Source organism: Pleurodeles waltl, chromosome 8, assembly GCF_031143425.1.
Source record: "Pleurodeles waltl isolate 20211129_DDA chromosome 8, aPleWal1.hap1.20221129, whole genome shotgun sequence".
In the NCBI taxonomy this organism is placed as follows: Eukaryota; Metazoa; Chordata; class Amphibia; order Caudata; family Salamandridae; genus Pleurodeles; species Pleurodeles waltl.
This window is the reverse complement of record NC_090447.1, coordinates 607,988,130-608,015,312: the sequence shown is the minus strand read 5'-3', so window position 1 is coordinate 608,015,312 and position 27,183 is coordinate 607,988,130. Positions and strand designations below refer to the sequence as shown.

The 27,183-nt window shown below is 45.0% G+C and overlaps 1 protein-coding gene across 1 annotated transcript in view; it reads right to left on the bottom strand.

Moving 5' to 3' along the window:
• The window catches only part of MAP3K15 (mitogen-activated protein kinase kinase kinase 15), a 1,103,876-nt gene that overhangs the window by 108,933 nt on the left and 967,760 nt on the right, over window positions 1-27,183 (bottom strand). Inside the window, exons 21-22 of the mRNA XM_069204696.1 lie at window positions 20,151-20,331; window positions 1,614-1,788 (exon numbers count right to left, since the gene is read on the bottom strand). Coding sequence (XP_069060797.1) covers window positions 1,614-1,788; window positions 20,151-20,331 — 356 coding nt within the window. The remainder of the gene's footprint in view (window positions 1-1,613; window positions 1,789-20,150; window positions 20,332-27,183) is intronic.

Genomic DNA, 27,183 nt, shown 5'->3' with positions numbered 1-27,183 from the left:
CTCTGGACACATTTTGTCTTAGTCAGCATGCACACAGTGTGCACAACTGATAAACGCCAGTGTGCTCTGTTAAGCAAATGACTGACTGTTGCAGCGGGCCAGCTGCCACTGTGCCAGGCAAAGCTTTCATTCTGCAGCTGCAGCTGTTACTTCGCTCAGCCTGCACCCAGCTCCCATATCACTACCGTTCAGTGTTTTTGGCTTTTAATATGCTGAGCAGTGGCTAGCTTTCCATTTTATTGGGCTGACAGCAGCCGTACTCTGTGACAACAATTTGATTTAGTACTACCCTTATAGCGCCTTGACACCCAGTCACGTGTCGCCACCTCCAACATCATCCATCTTCAACAACTAGTTGTGAGAACTGCACCCTATGCCAACTCACCAACTGTACCAACAGGCCTCACCTCTAGGGAACATTTCAGATTGTACATTGTGGGTGGGACTTTGTAAGAAATTCAAAGAAACTAATTTGCATTTGATTTCTGAATGACATATTCATAACGTCTATATATATTTTCCGCCCCTGGCACTTCCATCAATAGGCGTAACAGCAAATGATTGCTGTATATCTTAGACTACCAGAAGCATTTTATTTACAATTATTGTGTTGCCCTATACAGGTGCAAGCTGGAAAGCCAGATAATAGTTTGCCGATGTATTTCTTGCTGGATTAATTTGGTTCCCCTTTGTAGTGTATTTTTCCAAAGAAATAAACCTTCATAATGTGCTCCTACCAGCTTTCCATCGACTGGTGGCTTAAAAAAACAACGTACTAGAGAAGTAATATCGGTGAAGGTTAGAAGTATTGTCTTAGCAACAGTAGCAGCGGCAGCCATGTTCCCTCTCAATGTTAAACCATTTCTACCAAGCTGCACCCTCTCAAACGGGTAAAGCCTCTCTCATGTCTGGCATCCTAGGCAAGAATTGTCAAATACCCTGCTCAGCTCTCAAAGTTTACATTCCTGTATCAATTTGAAGGTCGAGACTATCAATTAAATTTTCGGCACCTGTACAGTGTTTTGTTTTGGTTCAACCACTTGATCTACATTGGACACCTGTGTATAAAACACATACATTTGAATTCTTTACATCTGTGTTTTTAGCTTTATGATTAGGGGTTTAGGGGATGCACCGGAATTCCTTTATCAACCGACTGTTATTCACAGATTATTGTGCTTTTTATTAATAAACGTGTTCAGACTTCTAAGATCAGCATGAGTGGTTTATTTCACATATTCTTAGACCAAGATATGCCACATGCACTAATTAACAACTATGGGGTAAGCGGGTGTGCTTGTTAAAAAGCATGTTTAGTAAGGCCTCACAACGGTATTTAAATGCAACATTTCAATAAAAGAGAATTGTTTGCATCTTACATATAGCACTAGCCATTTCAAGAGAATGCAGAAAAGATAACTAGATTGCAAAAAGACTTAGGGAGAGCGGTTGTGAAAAGAAAAGATTCGAGAAAAGTGTCACTTCCAGATCCCATGGTAATCTCTCTCAAATGTTATTCTTGACACTCCCATTCCTGCTAATCTTTGTTGCAACCTTTTATAGATAAAACTAAAAGCCCACTCTTTGGCGATTCTCTTGTTTAGTTGTACTACCTGTGCAAGGCATTCCTGCAAGTTTGAAGTGACTTTATCCTGCTCTTCCTTCAGGATCTTATAAAGAATTGCTCTCCGTTCACTGTCCTTTCGCAGGAGGAAGAGGCCGGAATCTCGCTCTTCTGATGATGCAGATGGGCTCCTTTCTTCAGACACTGAGTTCTCATCAGGGACACTGGATAAGGTGGGAGACAAATGAACAATTGTTTAGGGCAGATTTAAAGGGGATATTCGCTTCAACGCCTGACCTATGCAGGTAATACACATTTTGGATAATTGTGGCTATAAAACGTACCTTTCAATATTTTGGTAGCAATATGTTTTTTTCTTTGAGGTACAAAACAAATGGCCTGATGTATGAAATGGTTTTACACTTGCAACCCCCGCAGTTCTCAAAATTGCAGTGTGTGCAAATGCAAACCCTAAGTCGCAATGTACCAAAGTGACATTATGAGGCAAACATTAATCTGCTTCTTCCAATCTCTACATTGCCATTGGAAAGAAAGAAGGGGTATGATAGAGGCATCCTCCCTTTCTTGCAACTCTATCAATGGCTTGCAACCGGTATTGAACTTGAAAACACTGGCTGGATACCCACAATCAAAAGGTGGGCTAGATTCACTTTGAGGGGGTGGACGCTATCCTTGAGGGACAGCTTCCACTTTGAGCCTTGTAAGCAAGAAGGTCTTTGCCTGGCAGGTAGCAATCTCGTCATATCGACTTTGAGGCAGTACTCAAATGGGGGAGGGGTGTCGGAGGCAAAGGCCTCTATCAGCTGAATGGCACTTTCGCAAATGTCAAACTGATCCCTTTTGTCACTTAAATGGATTGGTTGGGGGAAGAAAGTGATCCAGAATGATTTTCTGGTGTAAGATTTTCTTTCCGAGTTCCTTCCGTGTTTCTGTGGTCCTCCTACATATTTACACATCTATCCACACATCGACCCACCGGCATATCCCCATATACCTAAATCAACATATATCCACCCTAAACATTCATCCACCCTCACATTGGTCAACACCTACATTTTTTTGCTTGTTTTTTAAATCTCTTTATTATTTCAAAAGTGACACATAGGGTGAAACTCTCCTGAATCAACAGTTCAGGTACACAGGAATAAGAACATTCCTTTTATCATATAAGCAGAGATACAATTACAACATCAACAATAAACTATGCCACTTGTCGAGAGTTTCGCCGCCTCCGAGCAGATTTGAGGAGGTGCAAGGAAAGGAACCCATGGGAGAGGGGAGATGTAAGATGTCCAAGTGCACCTTAGGGGTATGGTATATTGGCATGTTAGTGGAGAGGCGTCAAGCTATATTAGTATGATCTAAAAAGTAGGATGGGCTAGGTCGCGATGGAAAGGACAACAGGGTTGTCAGGGGCTCCTACGCGCCAACCCCCTTCTAGCGCCACCTCCCGTGTGAGAGCCGTGACATCCTCAACAATCAACCACAGAGAGGGTGTAATCCTAGGGGAACAGTGGCCAATCACCTGTATCCATGTCTGCAATAAGTTTAAGGCCAACGAGTGTCGTCCTTGGCCTCCATGTTAACGATGAAGACGTCCCAGACGTCGAAGCCGCCCTGTGCTAGTCCTCTATGCTGCAAATTGCGCAGTGTTTGGGCCTCAGCATGGGATTGCTGTAGCAAGACTCGCAACCAACTGTCGTGATTGGGGGTGTGTGGTGCCTTCCAGTGGGAGGCTATTTGCTGTTTGAAAACAATGAATGCTAATTCAATGAACCTATGGAGTTGCTTGTCTTTACTGGAGCGGTGCCACAGACCCAGCAGACAAGACTCAGGCATCGGCTGCAGAGCATGGGCAGTGATGTCAGACACCGCAGCAGTAATGCACTGCCAAGCTATGGATAACAGGGGGCAATTCCACACCAAATGGTAAAAATCTGCCAGGGGGTCCGGACACTGGATCCGATGCAGGAAACATACACTTTATGCGGAGGGGGGCAGGTAAGAGTGGTGTAAATAATTAAATTGGGTGTAGCGGAGTCTAGCATTCTGAGAGACGTTCTTAACAGAAGAGAGCGCAGACAACCACGCCGCCAAGGACAGGGGAGTGGGTAACACCTCATCCCAGCAAGAGTTTGCGTGATCCAAGCCCTGGAGTGCTCCTGGCAACAGCATGGAGTACAATCGTGACACCGCCGTCCTAGTACCACCCATCGACAGGACCAGTGTGAGGATCTGTGACACCATAGATTCAACATCACTCATACCTCATGTGATATGAAGTAGGTGTTGTATAGTGCAATATGCTAAGAAGTTACCGGACGGTATCTTCGTGCTTGCCGATAGCTCGCTGAAGGTCAATAATGTATTGTCCGAGTAAAAGTCTCCAACAGTAACAAGACCCCTATCCCTCCATGGGGACATATTGTGATGCACTAGCAAGGTCCGTGCCTCAGGCAGAAGCATCAGAGGATATAGAGGAGAATATGGTGTGCGGGAAATCCCACCGAGAACATAACATAACCAGCATGACTTCGCAGCAGCTAATATGACATTGCCGTGTGGTGAAGGGAGAGATTTAGCTGTCAACCAAGTCAACAGTGGCAATGGTGCCAAAGCGTCAATTAAGACTGCTTTTTCTGCTGAGCGATATTCGCCCAGCCACTCAGCTGGCCACTGTAGTTGGGCAGCCGCACAATACATTTAAAAGTTGGGGACTCCCAATTCTCCCTCGATCTGCGGATATTGAATCATAGACGAGGCCGTGCGGCGCCTATCCTTACCCCATTTGAAATCTGTCACCATGCCCTGTAGTGTCTTAAAGAATGTGCGTGGTAAGACAATCGGGAGCACTGCAAAGTAGTAAAGTAGGCGAGGCAGGATGAGCATCTTAGCAATGGAAACTCTACTCATGGGAGACAAGGGGAGTGCCCCCCAGGAGGGCAGAGAGCCCCTTATGGAGCAAAGAACTCTGCCCAGATTGCCCTCCCTGAGGTCCTCCAGAGAGTGGTATATCTGTATGCCCAGGTATTTAAAGGTGGTATGACACCATGGCAGGTGATATTCCGGCAGTGCCAATGGGAGTTCCGGGGGTACTGGAGACAGGGGGAAAATGCAAAATTTAGACCTATCTACCCGCAAGCCGGAGATGTCCACATAAGAGTCCAACGACTCCAAAACTCGACACATAGACGTTGTGTGATCATGCAAATAGATCAAGGCTTCATCTGCATACAGGGAGATTATGTGATGTGTGTGTAATTCTGGAATACCCCATTGCGGTGCGTATGTTCTGAGGTGGGCGGCTAAGGGCTCCATAGCTATGGCAAACAGCAAAGGAGACAGCGGGCACCCCTGTATGGTGCCCCTAAAGATGGGGAATGGGTCAGAGATAATTTGTCCCGTCTTGACGCGGGCCGACGGACTAGAGTATAGTGTTCTAATCCATGTTTTGAATCCTTATCCAAACCCCATCGCAGCGAATGATTGAAAAAGAATGTCCCAACTCAGCATATCAAACGCCTTTTCTATATCCAATGACATGGCAACTCCATTGCGGTTGGGCACAGAATCGATATTGTGTAATATGCGGATCAATCTCCTAATGTTCAGGAAAGTATTCCTGCCAGGTATGAAGCCTGACTGATCCTCTTGTATCAAATGAGGAATATACGGGAGGAGCCTATTGGCCAATATTTTCCCGAGCACTTTACAATCTGTATTTAACAATGATAGAGGGCGGTATGAGCGGACAACTAGGGGGTCGCGGCCAGGTTTCGGGAATACCGCTATGAGGGCCTCACGCATCGAGGCTGGCAGCTGCCTATGGGCCTGCGCTTCATTGAACACCCGGAGCATGGGTTGTAGGAGATGGGGTGCCAGCGGTACAAAGTACTCAACTGGGATACTATCTGAGCAAGGAGCCTTGTTTCGGGACATTTGGGATAGTGCAAGGCGTATCTCTTCCATATCAATAGGACCATCCAATGTGACCGCCTGCTCCGGGAGCAGGCAAGTTAGTTGTAGAGAGTTCAAGAAACCAGCCACTTGTCCCAATGTGGGAGAGGCGCATATAATTCACAATAGTAGGCATAAAAAGTGTTGTTAATCGCCTCTTCAGTGTTTACTATTTCTCCGGTGTCCAATCAGGTCGCCCCAATGGGCGAAGATTGGGGGTTATCGCGCACCAACCAAGCCAACAAATGGCCTGTCTGTCCCCCTCTGCGTATTGTTGTGTAATATAATGCCGATAGTTATGTTTGCTCAGACTATCGTCGGCTTCTCTGTGGTCTGCATGCAAGGGTGTAAGTACACTCGCCGATTCCTCGCCTCTAGCCACCGCGATACTACTATGCATAGCTTAGCTTCCAGTTCCGATAGCTCCCTGACCAGGACACAACGGACCCCGATGGAAGAAGCCATGCAATGACCTCGTATCACAACTTTGTGAGCATCCCTCTCTGTTGCCCTATGCAGTGTCGTGTTGTGATTTTGTGAGAATTATGTGGCTAGGCATTGAGCTAGTTCTACGCGGAAAGGCGGATCTGCCAAGGCCTCTGGCTTTAACCGCCACGTAGATATCCAAGCTCTCAGACGGCCTCAATCCAGGACTACCCGTAAGGGACAGTGATCCGACTCAGTGTGCGCCCGATAATCGGAGGCGCAAACCCTGTGTACCACAGAGAGCGAAACAAAAATCAGGTCTATCCTTGTGTGTAAGTCATGCACCGGAGAGTAGAAGGAGTATTCACGGTCTGCCGGGTACCACAAGTGCCAAACATTGCACAAGCCATTCTTCACTCTCCACACTTCAAACTCATGCGAAATCTGCCTGCTCGGAGCAGAAGGCAGGGGGGGAAGGAGCGATCAAGATGGACATCCAATACACAGTTAAAAATCCCAACCCAAGATACTCTCCACAGAAGGACCCCTGAATAACCCAGCCGACATTGCATGTAAAAAGCTTTTTTGGGTGGAATTGGGTGTGTAAAGAGCCACGTTTTAGCGAGGGATGTGTGCCTGGAGTTGTACAACCATTACTATACGATAATGTAAGACAGTGTGGGATCACCCAAGCACCAACCCCCCATTGTTCGTACAGTCTCAATAGGTTCTCGCCCTCTAATAAGTGTTGCGGCACAGGACCACCAGCACAAATTCGCCACTCCCCATCGACTACAAACCGTGGCAATTACTAAACAAACCAAAGGGGACACAACAGAATAAAACACCGATAAAATAGGGATTGAAACAACAGTAACATTTGTCATGTATAAACAACACAAGAAAATGGGACAAGGCCTGCAAGCAGGCATGATGGAGAACTGGTCCATATGGAGTGGGGTGCGGTGTTAGATATCAGACTGCGGGAATCCTGTCCCTGGCCACCCAAGCAGCAGCACAGGCCTCCACCGCTCCAAAGCCCAGCCGGGATACTTCGGATGTGAGACCCGGGCCCGGGCACTCAAACTCACTGGATCAGCATGTCGTTCACGGAGCAGGCGAGAACAAAGGGTAAGAGTGAAGGGGGCTGCTCCGAAGGAGTGAGTGGTAGTATAGAACATGTAGGTCATATGTCATCTGCAGAAGGCGGGTGAGTAACGGGCCCGATGGGAGTCCCCAGCATCGGAAGAGTCTGCCTGGTCGGCTTCGGTATCAGCCAGTTCACTCAAGGCCGAGTAAGGGTTGAATACAAACTGCGTGGCCTCGCGCAGTAGGCCGGTGCGCTCCTCTGCCGACTGCGCCTTGGTAGGTTTGATCTCAGAGCGAGCCCGGCGTCCGCGTCTCTCCTTGGGGGCGACCATGGCTCCCCTGCGTCCCTCTGTTGCACCGGCTGGGCGAGCCCCGTAGTGTGTAGCCAGGTCCAAGCGTCGTCCGAAGAAGAGAAAAAGTGCACCGCTGAGCCTTCCTGTACTCTCAGTTTTGCAGGGAAGAGAAGGGCATATTTAATATTATGTTCATGGAGGCATTGTTTCGCTGTGTAGAAGGAACTATGTATTTTTTGGACTTCAGCAGTAAAGTCCAGGTAGGCAGATATTGATGCGTTCTCAAACTTTTGTGGGCCCTCCTTACGGAACAGTTGAAGTATCAAGTCCCTGTCGCGGTAGTTGAGGAAGCGAGCTATCAATGGACAGGGATGAGCACCCAGTGGTGGAGGCCTGCCCGGTACTCTATGAGCACGTTCTATCGAGAAGAATTTCGGCACTTTGTTCCGTAGAATGGTGTCTGTCAGCCAACCCTCCAAGAACAATTCTGCGCTGGGCACTCGGCCTTTTCCGGGAATCCCACCAGGCATATGGTATTTTGCCTCGATCTCCCCTCCGCAACTTCAGCCCTGCGTCTAAGCTCATCCACTTCTATGGTTAAATGTGTCATCTTCTCCTGGAGGGCCTTCACACCAGGGGACAGCATTGCTAAGTCGCCCTCCGTTTCTGCTACTCTTTCCACCAATGCCCGGTGGTCGGTCCGCAGGAGGTTGTCGTCCAGTGTAACGGCATCAATCTTCATCTCAAGCGTGGTTTTGGTGTCTTGTATGACCTGTAGCACCTTCTCAAACTGTGATGTGTGATTATGTAAGGTGACTTCCATCTGGCGCTATGCCTGGGAGGTTGAGTCCGGATGCCCAGTCGGCGTCCCCGCCATCTCCATGGTCATCACAGGAGTCCTGGCAGATCTCGGTTTACCCATCCGGTTGCCCAGGTCACGAGTGGGCCCCAGGTAGAAGCACCCAATCTCTGGGGTGAGAGTCCAGGGGGAAGGAGGCAGATGCTATATCGGGCAACTAAAAGGACTCCTGTGAGCAAACCCCCAGGTTGGCGCCAGTGCGCTGGTCTCTTTAATATAGTGACTCTGCGAAGTAGCGGGATATGAGGTTGGATGCAGTGCAGCTGTGACCCGCTTCAGTGTGACGCGGAGGCAAAACGAGGCAATACTGAAGGTAGAGATTGGCCCTCTGAGTCAGTGCTGATCAAATATTACCAAGTAGCTTTTGGACAGACTGTCGCAATCCGGACGGCGCAGGCTCGGTGTTCCCACAAATCTGACAGCCGCTAGTGGTTCCAAGAAGATGGCCCAAGCGAGGAATAATGCGTTGTGGCTGGCGAGTCGGAGCCCCAAGGTGATGGAATGAGAACAGAAGGCACTAGGCCTGTCGCATATCTGCCATTGTGGGGTGCTGGAGCAGCAGGAGAAAGAGTAATCTCCATACTCTTGCGGGAAGGGGCACTCGTGCAGCAACGAGGTCGGTAGGGGTTTCACAGGCCGCACACGGCACTAGTTGAGGCCCATAAAGTGCCACCAAAATGCTGCATTACCTCTTCAGGGCCCCTGCACTCCCATCCGCAAGATCCCGCCACATCCCCGGTGCTTCCAGTTGCGGGGGTCGTGGCAGATGTGCCTCGTCGTTGTGCGGTGGAGGGGGTGCCCGGTACTCGGCAGCGCCCACATCTCGCGCCGAGTAGAGCGCTGGGCCCCAGAGAGGCGAAAGACTAGTGTCCACACTCTCACGGGTAGAGGCACGCACGCCGCAACGAGGTCCGGAAAACCACTCTCTTCACGGCAAAGGAGCCGCTCATATGGTATAGCTCTGCTGCCTCCGACGAATGCCGTATCTCTCCCTGGGGCTCTCACGGAGCGGCAAGGCACACAGCAATCCACCAGGCAGGCAGAGGATGCCTGGATGAAGGATAACTGGGTGGCCAGGAGCGGCGCCGCAGATTATGCTGCCGCTCTGGTCGCCATCTTGGACACGCCCCGTCCACACCTACATGAACAGATTCATCTACATTAACCGATCCATAATCATTTCATATACACACAAGATGCCCAGTCATCAACATGCAGATTTCCATCACCCTTCTTGTCAAATGCATTCTCCATTCACGTGCATTTTCCATTCATACACATTTTCCATCAACACACATCCCTCATTTAACTGCCAAGACAGCCATCCTCACAAATTCTGCCAAAACACAAATTCATTATGAATCCAGCTTTCTGCTAACATATTTATCCACCTTTTGACTCAGACATCCATGCAACTTTTAATTCAAATGCTTAGCAAGCAACTATTCGTATCGTCATCCAGCGACCTCCTTCAGTCACTCATTCATCATCCACCCACTCACCCACTCATAGTCATCCACCCGGTCATCCACTCACCCATTCACCTACTCATTCGCACAAATGTATCCATCAATAACAACACAGTTTTACATAGCACTTGATCAATTTCAAGACACTAAGGGGCATATTTAAGAGCCCCTAGCGCCACTGGGGAGTCACTTTTAGTTACGCTCCGGTGGCGCTATGCACTGCACTGTATTTACAAGGTGGCTTTAAGCCACTTTTTTGTGGCTTAACGCCACCTTTTAAATACGTCCCCTTCATATGCCGCACTTTGCGTGGAAGGGGCGTGCAATGGGTGTTGCTGTTGGTGTTCCACTGCAACACTCATTATATTTTGATGCTGCCCCAGATTTACAAGTTTTCGTAAACCTGAGGCAGCGTCAAAATCTAACCCCAGGGGTGGCGTTAACATTGCGCAACAAGGAAAAATGCTTTTATTTCTCCTTGTTTTTCGCCCTTTCTATGTGTGCTGCATTCTGCAGCACACATAGAAAGAGCAAATCGCCATTTAAGATTGTTTTTGTGCAGGAAAACACAGGGGTGCGCCGTATTCTAGTAAATATGGTGCATCCCTGCGTTTTGAAAATGATGGTGCGCAATGCTACCAAATTTGGTACAGCGACATGCACCATCATTTTCTTTTAAATCTGGCTCTTAGGCCCTCAATTACAAGGGCCTTGCGCCACTGGAACGTCACTTTTACTGACGTTGTGGTGGCGCAATGCCCTGCCCCATATTTACAAAGCGGCGTTAGTCCACTTTTTGTGGCTTAACACTGCTTTGTAAATACAGCCCCTTTACACGCGTCACCTTGCATGAAAGGGGCCTGCAATGGGTGTTGCTGTGGGCATTCCACTGAGGTGGAGGAATCAGAGTTTTTGTGGGCAGGAGCTCCAGTTAACTCTCAATGAGTCCCAAAGCCTCTTTTGCTACCTTCTGTTCCAGGGATACTATCCTTGTCCCAAACTTGATGTTGTAGTCTTATGAAACAACAGCAGGTTCCATGGTCAGGCCCCAGTGCCTAGGGCCCCTGTATTAATGGCAAATATGCCACACAATATGTCCAGGTTTCATGGCTGATTCAAAATAATGACTTTCACTCCCTTACTATGCTCTGTTTTCTGTTCCCACATCTGTTATGTATGAATTTCTGTGCCTACCCTTTCTGCATTTGGCACATGCATGTACACCCAAACATAGTTGGTCTTTCCCTTTTTATGGTAATATAACTGTCTTTGAATTTAATAATGGTCCGCAGATGTATTAATCATTTTCTATATGATATAGGGGGTTATTACAACTTTGGATGAGGTGTTAATCTGTCCCAAATGTGACGGATATACCACCAGCCGTATTACGAGTTCCATAGGATATAATGGACTCGTAATACGGCTGGAGGTATATCCATCACTTTACCGTCACTTTTGGGACGGATTAACACCTCCTCCAAAGTTGTTATAACCCCCATAGTGTTTATTTACCATTACTGGGTCATTAAACTCCATGGCTTGCAAGCCACAGTGTTAAATAATCTTGAACTTGTCAAAGCAAAACTCAAGATATCACCTCTAGCAATAGACATAATTTCACAGATGTGACCTTGAAAACGCTCCACATACTTCAATTGAGACCTCCAGAACGAGGCACATCATCGATATGAAGCCTCTAAAACTGGACACAGCACAGCTGTGGCTTACAGAGCTGGACATAACACTCCATATGTGGCTTCCATAACTAGGCACAGTACTCCAAAAAAGGTTACCCGAGCTGCACACTGTCCTCCATATGAAGATTTAGAACTGAAAACTACACAATTTCCAAAAGTAATCTCACGAACCAAATATGGTACTTCATATGGCACTTTCAGAACTGACATAATATGCCAGCTGTAGTAATTAAATGAAAAAAAACATATTCTACATGAGGCATTATGAACTCTTTACAGTATTGTAGATGAGGGACTCAACAGATCATTACAGGTGAGACTGGATACAATTTGCCAATTAAGCTCTCTCGAATATGGCCTCCAAAACTGAAGGCAGCACTCCAGATGTGACTGCCAGAATTGAACAAATAAAGCGAGATGAGGCCATCTTACTTGTACACAATACACACTAGGTGACATTCAGACCTGGAAAAAAATGGATGTGAGCCCTCCAGAACTGCACGCATTACACCAGATGTGACCTCTAAAAGTAGTATCAGTGCACAAGGTGAGGCTTGACACAATAATCCAGATGTAGATTTAGATGGTCACCACTATCACATAGATGAGACTTCAGGACCTAGACACAACACTCAAGAGGTAAACACAAAATTCCAGTTGAGGTCTCTTGAACGAACTGTAAACAATAAACCAAAGGCAGCCTCAAGAATATGAACTCAATGACCAGACACAGTGGCAAAGACATTTAATATCTGAAAGAAGAAAAAGTTAAAAGCGTTAGAAGGGTGTACAGGCTGAAAAGATGCAAAATCTCAGTGTGCTCCTTCAAGAACCAGCCAGACACTCTTGAAATCTCCTGCAAATAGAAGGTTCCAGTGTCTTATATATAATGGTTTATCAAAAAGTTGTACAGCTTACATAAAGTCCAGTCTTCCAGCCAGCAGTGCCAGCTTTGAAGCATTGGGTTGCTTTTTCTCCAGAAGTCCCAGTGAGGGCCCTACTCTGCGCCACCTGTAGACCAGGCAATCATGTGCATGCCACTGTCCTCCATGCCACATGTTTCACAGTTGCCTTGGTGAGGAGGGGAAAATCCCCTCACTGCAAAGTGTACATGACATGCTAGGGGAAGCTGATCTGACAAGACTGCCAAAGGAAGACACCAGGGCCCTGGGAGTGCTAATGAACTGGACACTTTACTGCAGTAAAGGCCACAAGAACAACACATATGAAACCCAAAGAACTGGAAGAACTGTATACTTAGGCCCATATTTATAAATTTTTAGCGCCGCATTTGTGTCATTTTTTTATGCAAAAGCAGCGCAAACTTACAAAATACAATTGTATTTTGTAAGTTTGCGCCACTTTTGCATCAAAAAGCAGCGCAAATGCGGCGCTAAAAAAGTATAAATATGGGCCTTAGTCTAAATGCGGAGTTCAGAACTTGACACAGACTCCGGATGTGGAACCCAGAGATGAAGACAATGCTGAAAATGTGCTCTTTAAAAGTAAACACCTAATGCTGGGTAAGACATATATAAGTGGACACAATACTTGAGACACAGCCTTATACACTTGACACAATTTCCAGAAGACTGCTCCAGAAACAGACATAATGCAACAAAAGAACTGAACACAAAACTCCAGATGTGGAATCCAGAACTGGACACCATAGGCCAAAGTTAACCTCGAGATCTGGATACAAAACTGTAGATGAGGCATCTAATACCACTCACAACATGCGAAAGAGACAGTCTGCTAAAAGTGGCATTATAAAGGAGCATGCCATTGTTGCCATGCTACTGTCTCTTGCAACCTTTTAAGTGTAGCTCTTTCTGAAGTGTTAAATATTTGAAATTTGTCACGTCAACGCATTTTTTTAAGCCTTATTCTCTAGAATAATAATTACAATATGGAAGAAACTGATTTTCTCACTTTCTTTAGTTAACAAACTAATACATTATGATAGCCATTGATTGACCTCTAGCAGAGGGTACACCAGCAGCCCAGCCGATCAACAGATCCCCCACCTGTCAATGAAGAAAATGAACTTGGGATTGTTTTGGCTTGTGAGTTCCACAGATTTGCAGCAGAGCTCCCACTCTGCCAAACCTTAAACAACGCTCTAAGGGCCACACGTAGGTAGCTTTTTGCACATCGCAAACAGCAAATTCCACTGTTTGCGACATGCAAAAAGCACATCGCGATGCACAAACCCAGTTTTGAGATTCGGTAACCTGGTTACCGAATCGCAAAATGGGTGTGCGACTCGCAATTAGGAAGGGGTGTCCCCTTCCTAATTGCGAGTCGCAGTGCAATGCCAGATTGCTTTGTGACCGCGAACGCGGTCGCAAAGCAATCGCAGTTTGCACCCATTTCAAATGGGTGCTTACCCATTCGCCAAAGGGAAGGGGTCCCCATGGGACCCCTTCCCCGTTGTGAATGTCACTGTAAACATTTTTTCAGAGCAGACAGTGGTGCTACGGACCACTGCCTGCTCTGAAAAAATGAAATGAAAATGTTTCATTTTTTGTTTGTGTAATGCATCTCGTTTTCCTTTAAGGAAAACGGGCTGCATTACAAAAGAACCAAAAAAAAAAAAAACTGCTTTATTGAAAAGCAGTCACAGACATGGTGGTCTGCTGCCCGCAGCAGGCCACCATCCCTGTGAGGGCCACCATTCGCAAGGGGGTCGCAAATTGCGACCCACCTCATGATTATTCATGAGGTGGGCATCTGCGACCCCCTTGCAAATCGCAGATGGTGTCAAGGACACCATCCTACATTCGGATTTGCGACTTGCAAATTGCGAGTCGCTCTGACTCGCAATTTGCGGGCCACAAATCCGAAATTTCGTACATGTGGCCCTAAGTGTCTTCATATGTCTATCCTACCCAATGTCTGGTGAATTATAAATAAACTCTATCGATCATGAGCTTCTGCCTATGTTTTTCTGATGGGATCCTTCCCCATGTGACTAGCTTCGGTGCTCGGTGAATTTAAGAACAGTTATTTGTCCTTCTTCAGTCCTGTGACACTTCACTAGGCTTACCTGGTTTGTTAAAAAATGCCTAACAGTTACTTTCCCATGACCTACTTCACCGATAAGGCAACAATGCAGCCAGTCTAGTTCAGCAAATTTATAAACGCTCAGACAGTAGTCCTCAGTGTCACCCAGTCTCAATGGCCTCACCATTCTGTTTCTTAGATGTGCATTTATAGGCGCTCTATGTATAGAAGTGCATTAATATAGAAAGTTAAACAACAAGAACAAACATTGAAAGAGTCTGTCTGCAGCATAAAAGAAATTTCAGATCACAAAGTTTTTATCAATAAGATACTCAGCTCTACTTTGGCCCTTCTGTATTCATGTAGCTATTTGATGAGGATTGTGTTGCTAGCCCACCCTCCAGTCACAACAATTAGATCATCTTTTCTTTTGCTACACAAATTGTAACTCTACATTTTCTAAGCAGCACCAACATTTTCCTCATTCAAATCCCTTTATTACTACTAGAAATACATTGGGGCGTATTTTCAATGACATGGCTTAGGACAGTGCTGCAAGTCTTTTTGATGCGCTGCCCTATGCCAATTTGAAAGGGCACGCAATTTGCTGCCTAGCGCTAACACAGCACAGGCACCCTTGCATCATGGTACAAGGGTGTCCACATTGTTGGCAGGATTGTATTTGCGCTGGAAGGGGCACCTTCCTACACAAACATAATCCAGGGAGGCGTTTTCCTCTTTCCATGTATGCTGCAGAATGCAGCACATATAGAAAGAGGAAACATCGAGGAGAAATAAAGATATTTCTCCTTGATGCACCTGCCCTGGGGAGGCGCACAGTTTTGACACATTCCCAGATTCCTAGATCCTTGTAAATCTCGGAATGCGTCAAAACCCATGGGTGTTGTGTGGGAACACCCACTGCAACACCCATGGAACACCTCCCTGACGCAGTGTAAGACAACGCAGCTTCTTGTGCTCCGCTGGTGTACACCTTATCTACAAGGCCATGGAAAGCCATGGAAAGTGGCTTTGTGTGGCCTCGTAGATGTGAATCTGCACTCTGGCTGCTGGAAAGTGATAAAAAAGTGACGCACCAGTGGCGTAAGGGGCTTCAAAATATGTCCCATTGTGTTACTCTGTTCAACATCATTGGTTAACTCTGGAGACAGCATGTTTGCATCTCTCGGTCTGACTTACAGAGGTTTTCTACAGCCAAAAGATGGCCATGAGCAGGAACAATCTTTTGTAAATCAAGCTCGATGCTATTCTTTTCTTTTCTTATTGTAATAAATTCATTTTGTGATTCATTTGTGAAGTCTTTAAACATTACACAGCATTTCTATTTACCCACTTCTTCATCACCTGTAACATTTTTTTCACAAATGTTGTTTGGAAAAAATATATTTGTTAAATTAAATATATTGATTGTTCTTGCCCATCTGTTTCCATCTCTTAGGAAACTCGCAGGACTTTAGGATTATTGATCTGAGGTTCTCTAACACTTCTATATTTAAATGTTTTCTATTTTTTGTTCCAATAAATTCTAAATTTGTTTCCCCTTGCAACATTCGTTTCCCTTAAGTGAAAGATCAAATAATTTGCCAGCAACTGTGGGACTAATCCACAAAGACATATTCAAAACTCAAACTTTACTGTTAACAGGCTTACTACAGAATGCGCTGTTAGCATTCTTCCTACAATTTCAGTAGATTTATATACGTGTGCCTAAAACAGTCATTTTTGTATGCGGACTAATCTGCTCATTTACATGGTGATGTACTTTTTTTTTTTTTTTCACCAAGATGTAATATTTTGCCCGTGGAGAAACCCTTCCATCTTTACATCATGTGACTATGCTGCATCTTTCTCACCCCACTTATCCACTTACTTTAACCGTTTGTGTAGAAATTTTAAGGGGAACCCTTTGGATAAAAAAGTCCAATGAAAATGTTTTGAACATCCAAAAACATTTTGGACATTTACCACATTTACGATGGACATTCTCCAGATCCTCCTTTGTGAACACCCTTGCTCCCTTCCCTTTTACTCCTGACCATAAACTCATTATAGTGGAAAATGTGGCGTACTTGAATATTATCTGTATCAAAAACACCATTTATGTTCATATAATTCCACAAGCACTGATTCTGTGAATCAGGGTCTGGCATTATTTGCATCTATTTCAAATCATATCACCCATGATGACCAAGAATCTTGTTTTTGCCATTGCTGGTATGTTTTCAATAAGTTCTCATTGACAACCTTTTGCTTGCTTGCTTTGTGGTCTTCAATTTATCCCTAACGTATTTCCCCAACTTCCATCCCCTTTCATTACTTTAGCCTTGTAGCCTGCAGAAGAGGGCTATACTGGCCACTAAAGGCCCATTCCAATGTTAAAGGCACTAGCCGAATGAGAGGCCCTTTAACAAGGGAGCAGGACTTTAATCCCGGTATAGCCCAGCTACGGAGGGCTATAAGGCTATTGGAACATTCAGCCACTGGAGGGCAGAACGTTCTAATAAATAAAACAAAGGCCTCATGGAGCCTGAGGGGATTAAAATCCCCTCGGGCTCCATGAGGCATTTGTTCACATCAACTGCTGTGAACGACAACGTTGGAATGTTGGATCTTTGGGCTTCTACCAGCCATTTGAAGCCCGGAGCACTCCATTGTTTTCAATGGAGCTCCCACACAATCCAATATTCTAATTATCCTTTATCAATAGCTTGTGACCTTGTATAGATATATTATAATTGCATGCTGTACATAAGCAAGTTTGTATACCCAATGGCAGGTGATGCTGATTTTCCAAATATTGATGCAATTAAACATATCCTTTGCTTCATCTTGTCCATGATTAGTAGCTTTTAATGCGGACACAGGGATTAGTATCATCACTTCCCTGAAACAATCCTTCTCAGCAGCCCTCACTACAGATGGAAGTCCCTGACCCAGAATTAAGGAAATTCATCTCACTCATCAGTTTCAAGAAGAATCTCAAAAAAACCTCTTTTGAACATTTCTAGACACATCCTCTTAAGTGTAGCTCTGCTCCCATGCATCCTGTCCCATATTTACTAAAGATCGGGCAATGCAGTCCTGCATGAAAATACAAAGTACTGCATTCCGTGGACAGGAGAAAGTTGCCCAGCAATATACTATCTCAAGAACCACCCTCAGTCGATGTCTCTGTGACGCTAAAGCCTGAAACATGGCACAAAGGCAATTCAAAATGCTATAGACATGCTATATACAAAGATAAACAGCCAAGGGTAACCTGTATAAAATAAGTTGTTTTGTGGAAATTATATGTGACATGTGGAAATAGCACAAGTTATTCAGCTTTTCCTTTGTTTGCTTCTGATCTCACTTAGGCCCATATTTATACTTTTTGACGCACAACTGCGCCAACGCAGTTGTGCGTCAAAAATTTTACCGCCGGCTAACGCCATTCCAACGCACCATGCGGGCACCTTATTTATGGAATGACGTTAGCCGGCGCTGCGGACTGGTGTGCGTCAAAAAAAATGACTCACACCAGGTAGCGCCGGCGTATGGGAAAATGGGTGTTGTGCGTCAAAAAATGGGGCAGGTCAGGTCTGAGGCAAAATTCAGGCCTCAAACCGGATTTGCGCCTTTTTTTTTACGCCAAACCTCCATTGATGACTCATGTCTTAGCAAAGACAGGAGTCATGCCCCCTTGCCCAATGGGGCATAGTGGCATGTAGGGGGGCCCAAATCTGGCCCCCCATGACACTTAAAAAAAACGAAAAAAAATACTTACCCCAACTTACCTCAACTTCCCTGGGATGGGTCCCTCCATCCTTGGGTGTCCTCCTGGGGTGGGCAAGGGTGGCAGGGGGTGTCCCTGGGGGCAGGGGAGGGCACCTCTGGGCTCCTTCCGAGCCCACAGGTCCCTTAACACCTGCCCTGACCCAGGCGTTAAAAAACGGCGCCCATCAGGCTGCGCGTCGTTTTTTAAGGCCCACCCCCTCCTGTGCATCAAAATGACATCAGAGTATAAATATGGGGCACAGGCCTTAAAGTCATTTTTTGGAAGGGAACGGCTACCTTGCATATAATTAACGCAAGGCTGGTTCCCCCTTCCAAAAAATGACGCACATGGTGGAATTTTGACGCCCGCGGAGTCGGACGTCAAAGTATAAATATGGGGCAGGGTTTGTGCCGATTGTGCGTCAAAATTTTTAACGCACATTCGGCGCAAACAGAGTATAAGTATGCCCCTAAGTGCTAGGATTCCACGCAAAGCAAGGTCGAGCTATGTTAGTTATCCTGGCTTTGTGTGGATTCCTAGGGATTTGGACTGCTCCTGCGTTGCTACATTCACTTTGCTTGGGGTTTGCACTATGCAAAGCACTAATGTTTCAGTACTGCATTTTCGTCAATTTTCAGTGTAAAAAATAATTCTGCATTCAAAGGTTGATCAGCACCGCCATTTGCGCCACTTTGTGCCGCACACTTTTGTGTGAGCTCCTGTATGGAAGTTTAGTAAGTTTTAGTCCCTTCTCATTACTTTGTTGGAGCTTTGTTTCGAGCTGTTAAACGCCATCTCAGGCTTTATGCTTTTCATGTTTCATATAAAGCGCCCTAATACCATATGGCCCAGGTGTACAATTTTTAATGTTAAAGAAATAATAAAATAAATAAATATTTCCTGGGTTCAGTTTTTCAAGCGTCATACATGAAGTGAGATCTTTGTTGGAAACACAACTGCACAGTCAGCATGAACACAAATTTAAAACGTGTTCGGTTACATACAGAAAAATTTTGCATGCAAAAATTATTTTGCCAAAACACATTTTTTGGTGTTACAGATTTAGTTAGATCTGTAGCTTCCTCAAGTGTGTGAACTTTTCCGTAGCTGTTTAGTGGTGATGTGGGGTGGGGAGTAATGTGCTCCTGAGGAAGTGGTCCCCATAAATGAGGCGAAGACCAACGAAGTTATACCTTGGTGGGTATCCGCCACATGCAATGCTTTTTCACTCCTTGCATACAACTTTCTGATCGAAGACCTTAGAATAAGGAGTACAAAAATGTTGCAAATTGGACATTAAACCTCCATATCTTATTGGGCTCTGGGAAACTCTTCCTACAGAAAAGTATTTTCTATGTGAAGAAAGTAAGAAAAATGTGATGCTCATTTATCCTAACTGAGCATCTGCTGAGTTTTTAGGATGTAGAGATTTCATTATCTGATGTTAGGGAATACACGTGTAAATCAGAGAAAGTGGAACAACCCAGTTTCCTCGGTGTGGGCCCCCTTCTTCAGTTAATAGGAGTCTCCAATGACTGCAAAATGTCCAGCCTCTTGGTAATTCGGGCTCTGTGAGAGCTTGAACGGTTATGGACACAATAATGTATGGCGTAGTGAGCATACGCTTCAGTGGGAGTACATCAAGCCGGAATCTCGTCAAGCAAATGAGGGTGTACAAACCCATGTTTGTAGTGGAATGGAAATTGTGACATTTCCTGCAAACACTGCATTATTTTATTGGTGAATACTGTCGGTTCAATTATGGCACAATTTACCACGTTAAAACATGCATATTTTTCCGAAAATTGGAAAATACCAAATTTAACAATTAATTACGCATTTTCCAATAGAAAGAGCACAGTAAAAAGGGATTTGCCCACAATGGAATATTATTTACCTGGTGTGGCAAATAACCCCACGCTTTCAAAACCCACTTGGAATCAGGGATTATAATTTATAAATACAGCGCATACATTTACACCACTTACCTTAATAAATTTGAAATTTGAGACTTTGTAGTAGGACTTTCCGAGATCGATCTCTTTGTTTTCTCAAAAAATAGCTCCTGCTTTGTATCTGAATCAGGCGAAATGGACCCATGCTCACTGCTACTGCTGCCCACAAGCTCCCCGTGCATGGGCAAGGGCAGAGACGAACTGCGACTGTAATCTGGCAGTAAACAATCAAACATGTCATCAATACAAATGAATCAGTCTTTTATTGAAACAAGCTCTGGTATTAAAACACGCTCTCCAGCCTGTTTTGTATCCGTCTTGTACAGACCTTTGTTGAATCCTACCACACTAAATTAGCAAACACCTTTAAACTGAAAAACTAAAAAAGGTAAACTTAAACTAAAAAAAAAGACAAAACAAAAAAACGATGTAATCTGTCAGCAATGTTTAACAATTTCCACAGAGATTATGTTCTATATAAAATCCAAAGAAAAACAGGAGTCGCCTAAGGTAAAATGCTGTCTGTTCTTTACTGACCCACCGAGTGCACAACATAACAGGTCACAGTGTGGATGCTAATCAGTAGAAGTGTAGCTCCACCCTCAAATGCTAACATTCTTGGCAATGCGACCAATAAGATGTGACTGTCAGGTATAGTGCCACTTCACCGTCACCACCTTGTGAGTCACAACACCACTTGCTTTCCAGAAGCAAATAAACACAGAACTTCAACAAGCATTTGCAATGCAACGGTCTCGCATTTGCTAGAGTTAGAGCCATTGGGGTAGTAAATGGCAATGTTTTTCACCCATGTGTTTTGGTTTTGGATGGAGAGGATGTATGTGGTGTGGCGTGGAATTATGTGGGTTATGTTGTGTTATGCTCTGCTACGTTGTGTTATAGTGTGTTATATTATGCTATGGTGTGTTAAGTTGTGTTGTGATATGCTATGTTGTGTTATGCTATGCTATGTTGTGTTATGCGATGCAATGTGTTATGTTATGCTGCGTTGTGTTGTTATGCTGTGTTGTGTTACTTTATGCTATGCTATGTTGTGTTACGTTCTGCTATGCTATGTTGTGTTATATTATGCTATGATATGTTGTGTTATGTTATGCTATGATATGTTGTGTTATGTTGAGTTATGTTATGCTATGTAGTGTCATGTTAAACTATGCCAAGTTGTGTTATATTGTGCTATGTTTTGCTATGCTATGTTGTGCTATGTTGGGTTGCTATGCTGTGTTATATTGTGTTATGCTATGCTATGTTGTGTTATAGTGTGTTATGTTATGCTATGCTATGTTGTGTTATATTGAGTTGTTTTATGTTATATTGTATTATGTTATGTTATGCTATGCTTTGTTGTGTTATGTTATGCAATGTTGTGTTATATTGTGTTATGTTATGCTATGCTTTGTGTCAGCTGAAGGGAGAGGAAACTCAATCCGGCGAGCTAGGACGGAATAAACACCAGGCAGCCAGGCCGCAGGCATGTTATTGTTTGTTTATTTTGTGAACCTCTATAATGCGCTCCAGGCCCCCAGGTCAGTTTGCAAGAGGCAAGAGAGCATAAAAAGATATACCAAATAAAGAGGGTTATCTTATTTTCATGAGGGTGGAAGGAAAGTTAAAAGGGCATTGTACCCCAACAAAATACTCTGAATAAACAGGTACGATTTATACAACGGGTTAATGCTGTTGCGCCTGTTCGCGCTGTGAGTGCCATGCAGTGAGAAGCAGCAAGACAAAAGAAGAAAAATAGTTTGCCCAGCTGAAGTATATTTGTGATCGTGCAATTATCGATGTAACAGGAGCAGTCTGTGAAGCATGATAAAAACAGCCTCAAGGCGGGAGACACGTAAAGCATTTACCAATGACATCAAGTGAATTCTGGAAGGCAAGCCCACGAACAAGTGAAAGTGATGGGCATGAGGTGGGTGTGGATAAAAGCCCACAATACTAACAACAACTCAAAGTGCTTGTGTGCCGAACCTAAAAAGGAAACAACCTGATATACTCAAGATAAAATGAGAAAAGTGTATGGGAAAGCCACTGTTAAATATTATCTTCTCCACACTGCTGCTCTACATATGTGTGAGCTTCAAGGCACACCATTACCTATCACACTACTGAGAATCATATTATCATTCACATACCCACACTCCGAAGTACCTCCAGTCAGCTCTACATCCTTATCCCTGACTTTTACTTACTGCAATGAGTATTCCTGGATTTTCGATTCAAATTCAATTAATTTCACGTCACTTACTCTATCATTCCAGGCCTCTGAATCGTACCAGTCCCTGTCACCAAATGTGTTTTCTTTGTACAGCATTCTTCTTTTCATCAAACTAACTGTTGTACTTCACCTGCTTTCCCTTATTTTTCTACACAGCATAACTGTGCTTTCTCGCTAAGTCAACCTCTCTGTTACCCTAAGTCCATTTGTGCTAGAAATCATTCAGAAATGGAAATGTTCTCTAAGTAATTCAAAAGGATAAACATCCATAACAGAGTGAGATGTTTCATGGAAAGACCACAACAAAGATCTAACTGATGCAATAAGGGGTTACAACAGACACTATATGATCAGCCTATTAACTCTATCTACAAATCCATTAACGTGGGGATGATATAACGAAGCCCTTCTCTTCTTAATATCACACACTGCCAAAAACTGCTCCACTTTCATGGATGTGAATTCAATCAATCAATCAATCAATCAGATAATTTATAAAGCGCACTATGTACCCGTCAGGGTTTCGAGGCACTGGGGGGGGGGGCTGCTAGCGTTCGAAGAGCCAAGTCTTGAGGAGTCTCCTGAAGGTGAGGAGGTCCTGGGTCTGGCGTAGAGAGGTGGGGAGAGAGTTCCAGGTTGCCAGATATCAGCTCAGCAGGAAAAACTTCCCTGGCAAAAACATCGATAAGGAATTCAGTAACTATTGGTTTCTGAAACAGAATGTATCTGCACCTACTTGGTCAAAGATGTTTTGTTCTGGCGGGGGAATATAATGACGTGGTCCTAGGAAATCGAAGCACGTTTCATGCATTGCTTGCCAGAGCCTCTGCAGGACACAATGAGGCTATCATGATCACCGGATCTTTGTCTCTGCTGCAACACTGCATACATCCATGCACAATGCTGGTGATCATCCTTACGTGCCGCCAACAAAAAGGTAATATGGGTCACTGCTTGGATCTGTATGTACTCTGCAGGTCACAGGTCGAACTCAGACAAAGCTGACCCTGCCTTTCATCCTTCTCAGTTGTATATGTTGAGCATCTTTAAAACTGACAATAACAGCACTTACTCAAGAACAATGAAATGGCAAGCATTTTAATATTGTCATTAAAACGCATATTACTCACAGTACTACAATTATTATTAAAAAATTAAAATGGCTGGAGATTCATTGAAGGCAAGCAGAGTTGCAGGGGGCCAAAAATTATAATTAATATTATATTTTAAAAAACAAAAAACTTTCCTTTCAAGCCCAGGAGTGAGTGATAGCTTTTGAGGGCCTGATTCCCAAAAAGCACTCTAAGAGGGAGTGTATAGGTCTACTGTTCTCTTCAATTGACGCTGCAGTTGTATTGACTAAACAAAAAACTTCTGACTGGCAAATTAGGAGATTCTAGGTGAAAGTCATTTCTCACGATCCAAACTTTGCATATGAAAGTGGCGATGGCGATTATTTTTTGTTTGCACCCGCAGATATTACCTTCAGCGTTAATTGTGAATTGGACCCTTCTCTTAATTCATTTTGACGCCATTTAATATATTAACAAGACGTTGAGATATTTTCTCTTGGTAAAGGAGGACATCTAATGGTAGAATTTGAGAATGCACCGCTAAAGAATACATTTAAAAGACTGAAAATGCTTCTCAAAATCATTACGTCGAAGCCTACCAGACACCGCAGCTGTCTGGCTGCAAAGACATATGGGGTACATGCTGAAGGTTTACCTAGGAATGCATCCCACCTACTGCTTATCATTGGCTTTCTATTTTGTTCTCACATTTCGTTGCTTTTTATTGTTGGCTTTATTTGTTTTAGCCTGCCTTTTAAAAACAAATTTGATGCACTCCACTAGCAGAAACATGTTTTCCAGGTGTCTCTACTGTGTGCTTCTTCCCTTCCGCTGCTCTGCTATCTCTCGTCCCATTGCTTCTCTGATGCCAAATCATTTCATTCACACACACTGTAAAAATCTGCACCTTCCTCCAGTGTACTTCTGTGAGTACTAGAGATTGCCTATTGCTCTGTGGCCAGCTGCAGTTCTGACTGTCCACACAGGTAGGAAAGAACTCGCTATCCTCATCGCACCAGATATTCACCTTTCTGCTGCTGTCTTTTTACAATGCCTTACCTTTTCATTCCTGTGGACAAAGATGTTCTGACTGCTGAAATTAAAAGCATGGCCACGCAAACTCATGAATTCCTAGAGGACGCTGTCCTAAAATCTGCTTTCTCACCCACTTTGCCATGTGTCCAATAGAGCGTACATTTTAGCTCTGCCCCTCGTCACAAAAGTCAGCAGACTGTGACAAGTTAAGCTTATAAACATAATTGAGAGAAAAACTAATATAGAAAGGTGAACTGACGCACATTTTAAATGTGAAATTTGCTTGTATTTCACAGTTGACATAGGTGCCTTTCTGATTAAATCACATGCTAAAGCGCTGAAGTTGATGTTAAAATGTAAATTACCCTCTAAACTAATAGCCCATCTCCTTCCTGCTATGTCCCAGGGTACACACCCTTGGGATAGAGCTGTTTCCTTTTGCTTGGTGGGTGTCGACAGTTCCCGCTTTCAGAAAGCGGAGTTTTCATCTGTTTCCCAGCATGCAAATAAGCGTGCAGGGAAACAGTTGAAAACATTGCTCCCACAAGCAGGGAGTTGCAATTCAGAGCATCTCCCTGCTTGTAGGAGCAATGCCAGCTCCCACAGGAAGTGGGAAGCCGGCCCGGACCACAGGGCCTTCAGGCTCCCCCAGTGGTCCTGTTACTCTGTCTCTCTCTTCCATCCCATAATGGATGGACGAGAGAGAGACTGTCATTGTAATGGTCTCTCCATGCAAGGACTTCAAAGTGTCACACTGGAAACATGTTTAGTAAGAATGTTATAGTTAGGTTTGATGGAGCGCAGAACATAGTCACTTCTGACCTAATGGTCAAGGTCTTGTGCTGCCACTCTGTAGGTTCAAGGTTCAAATCCTAGTATCGCTTGGCAATGGGTATGTTTATTTACTATTGTTTTGACTGTTAAACCTTTCTAGTGATGGGAACATTTACATTTCTTTCCAATCATATGCGTCGGTTGACTGTCATAGGTATGTCTGGAAGCGTCACAGTAAGGAGTCACTTATGGCCTAAAGGTTAAGGTCACAGACCCTCACATTGAAAGTTTAGGGTTTTACTCCAGATCTGCCCATGGTCTTCCTTCTTTAATTTCTTTTAAACTTCAAAAGTTTAAGGTTCATACTGAATGGTGATTTCACTCGTTTTAATTGACAAATATATTTTTATTTTCAATTTGTCCAGAAATATCTCATTCTAAGTATATCAGTCATCAAAGCTTAAAAACTCTCTATCTCTCTCCATCGTACTCTCTTTCAGTCTCTCTCTTTCAATCTCTTTCTCCCACTCACTCACCCACTCAGACCCTTACACACCTACTCACAGATCCATCCAGATAGTCATACACCCACTCACAGATCCACTGAAACCTTCATGGACCCACTCACAAACCTACTAACACACTGATGCACCCACTCTCACACCCAGATACACTCTGCCACACCTATTCTCACATCCAGAGAGAGAGAGGCTGTGGCCAACTCCTGCTGTGCACGGCCAAAGTTCGTGCGTAGCGTGGGGTTAGGTGGTTCGGGGGGGTTGGCTGCAGCATCTGGCCACAGGCCAGGCCCTATGGCCAACCCCTGCTGTGCACGTCCAAAGGCCATGCACAGAGCAGGTTTGAGTAGTTGTAGGGGTTGGCCGCAGCTTCAGACTTGTGGCCAGGCTCTGGGGTCACCTCCTGCTGTGCACGGCCAAAGGCTGCACAGATGATTCTTTTGGTTACTGCAAGTAAGTAGAGTATGTAATTATTAAGTTAGAAGGTCTTTCAACCCAGTCTGCACATGCCTGGCTGTGGCCACAGCACATTCCACCCAGTGCCGTCTGCACATCTCTGGCTGTGGCCACAGCACATTCCACCCAGTGCCATCTGCACATGCCTGGCTGTGGCCACAGCACATTCCACCCAGTGCCGTCTGCACATCTCTGGCTGTGGCCACAGAACATTCCAACCAGTGCCGTCTGCACATCTCTGGCTGTGATCACAGCACATTGAGTTCTATCTGTATATCTCTGGCTGTGGTCACAGCACATTCCACCCAGTGCCATCTGCACATCTCTGACTGTGGTCACAGCACATTCAGTGTCATCTGCACATCTTTGGCTGTGGTCACAGCACATTCCACCCAGTGCCATCCACACATCTCTGGCTGTGGTCACAGCACAATCCACCCAGTGCCATCTGCACATCTCTGGCAGTGGTCACAGCACATTCCACCCAGTGCCATCTGCACATCGCTGGCTGTGGTCACAGCATGTTTCACCCAGCGCCATCTGCACTTCTCAGCCTGCGCACACAGCGCATTCCACCCAGTGCCATCTACACATCTCTGGCTGTGGTCACAGCATGTTCCACCAGCACCATCTGCACTTCTCTCTGCCTGCGCACACAGCACATTCCACCCAGTGCCATCTGCACATCTCTGGCTGCGGTCACAGCACATTCAGGGGGTCATTCTAAGTCTGGCGGGCCCGCCAGACTTCCCCCCTCCAAAATACCGCTCCGCGGTCGCAAGACCGCTGAGGGTATTTTGGCTTTTGCACTGGGCTGGCGGGCGACCGCCAAAAGGCCGCCCGCCAGCCCAGTGCAAAAACCCTTCCCACTAGGACGCCGGCTCAGAATTGAGCCGGCGGAGTGGGAAGGTGCGACGGGTGCAGTGGCACCCGTCGCATATTTCAGTGTCTGCAACGCAGACACTGAA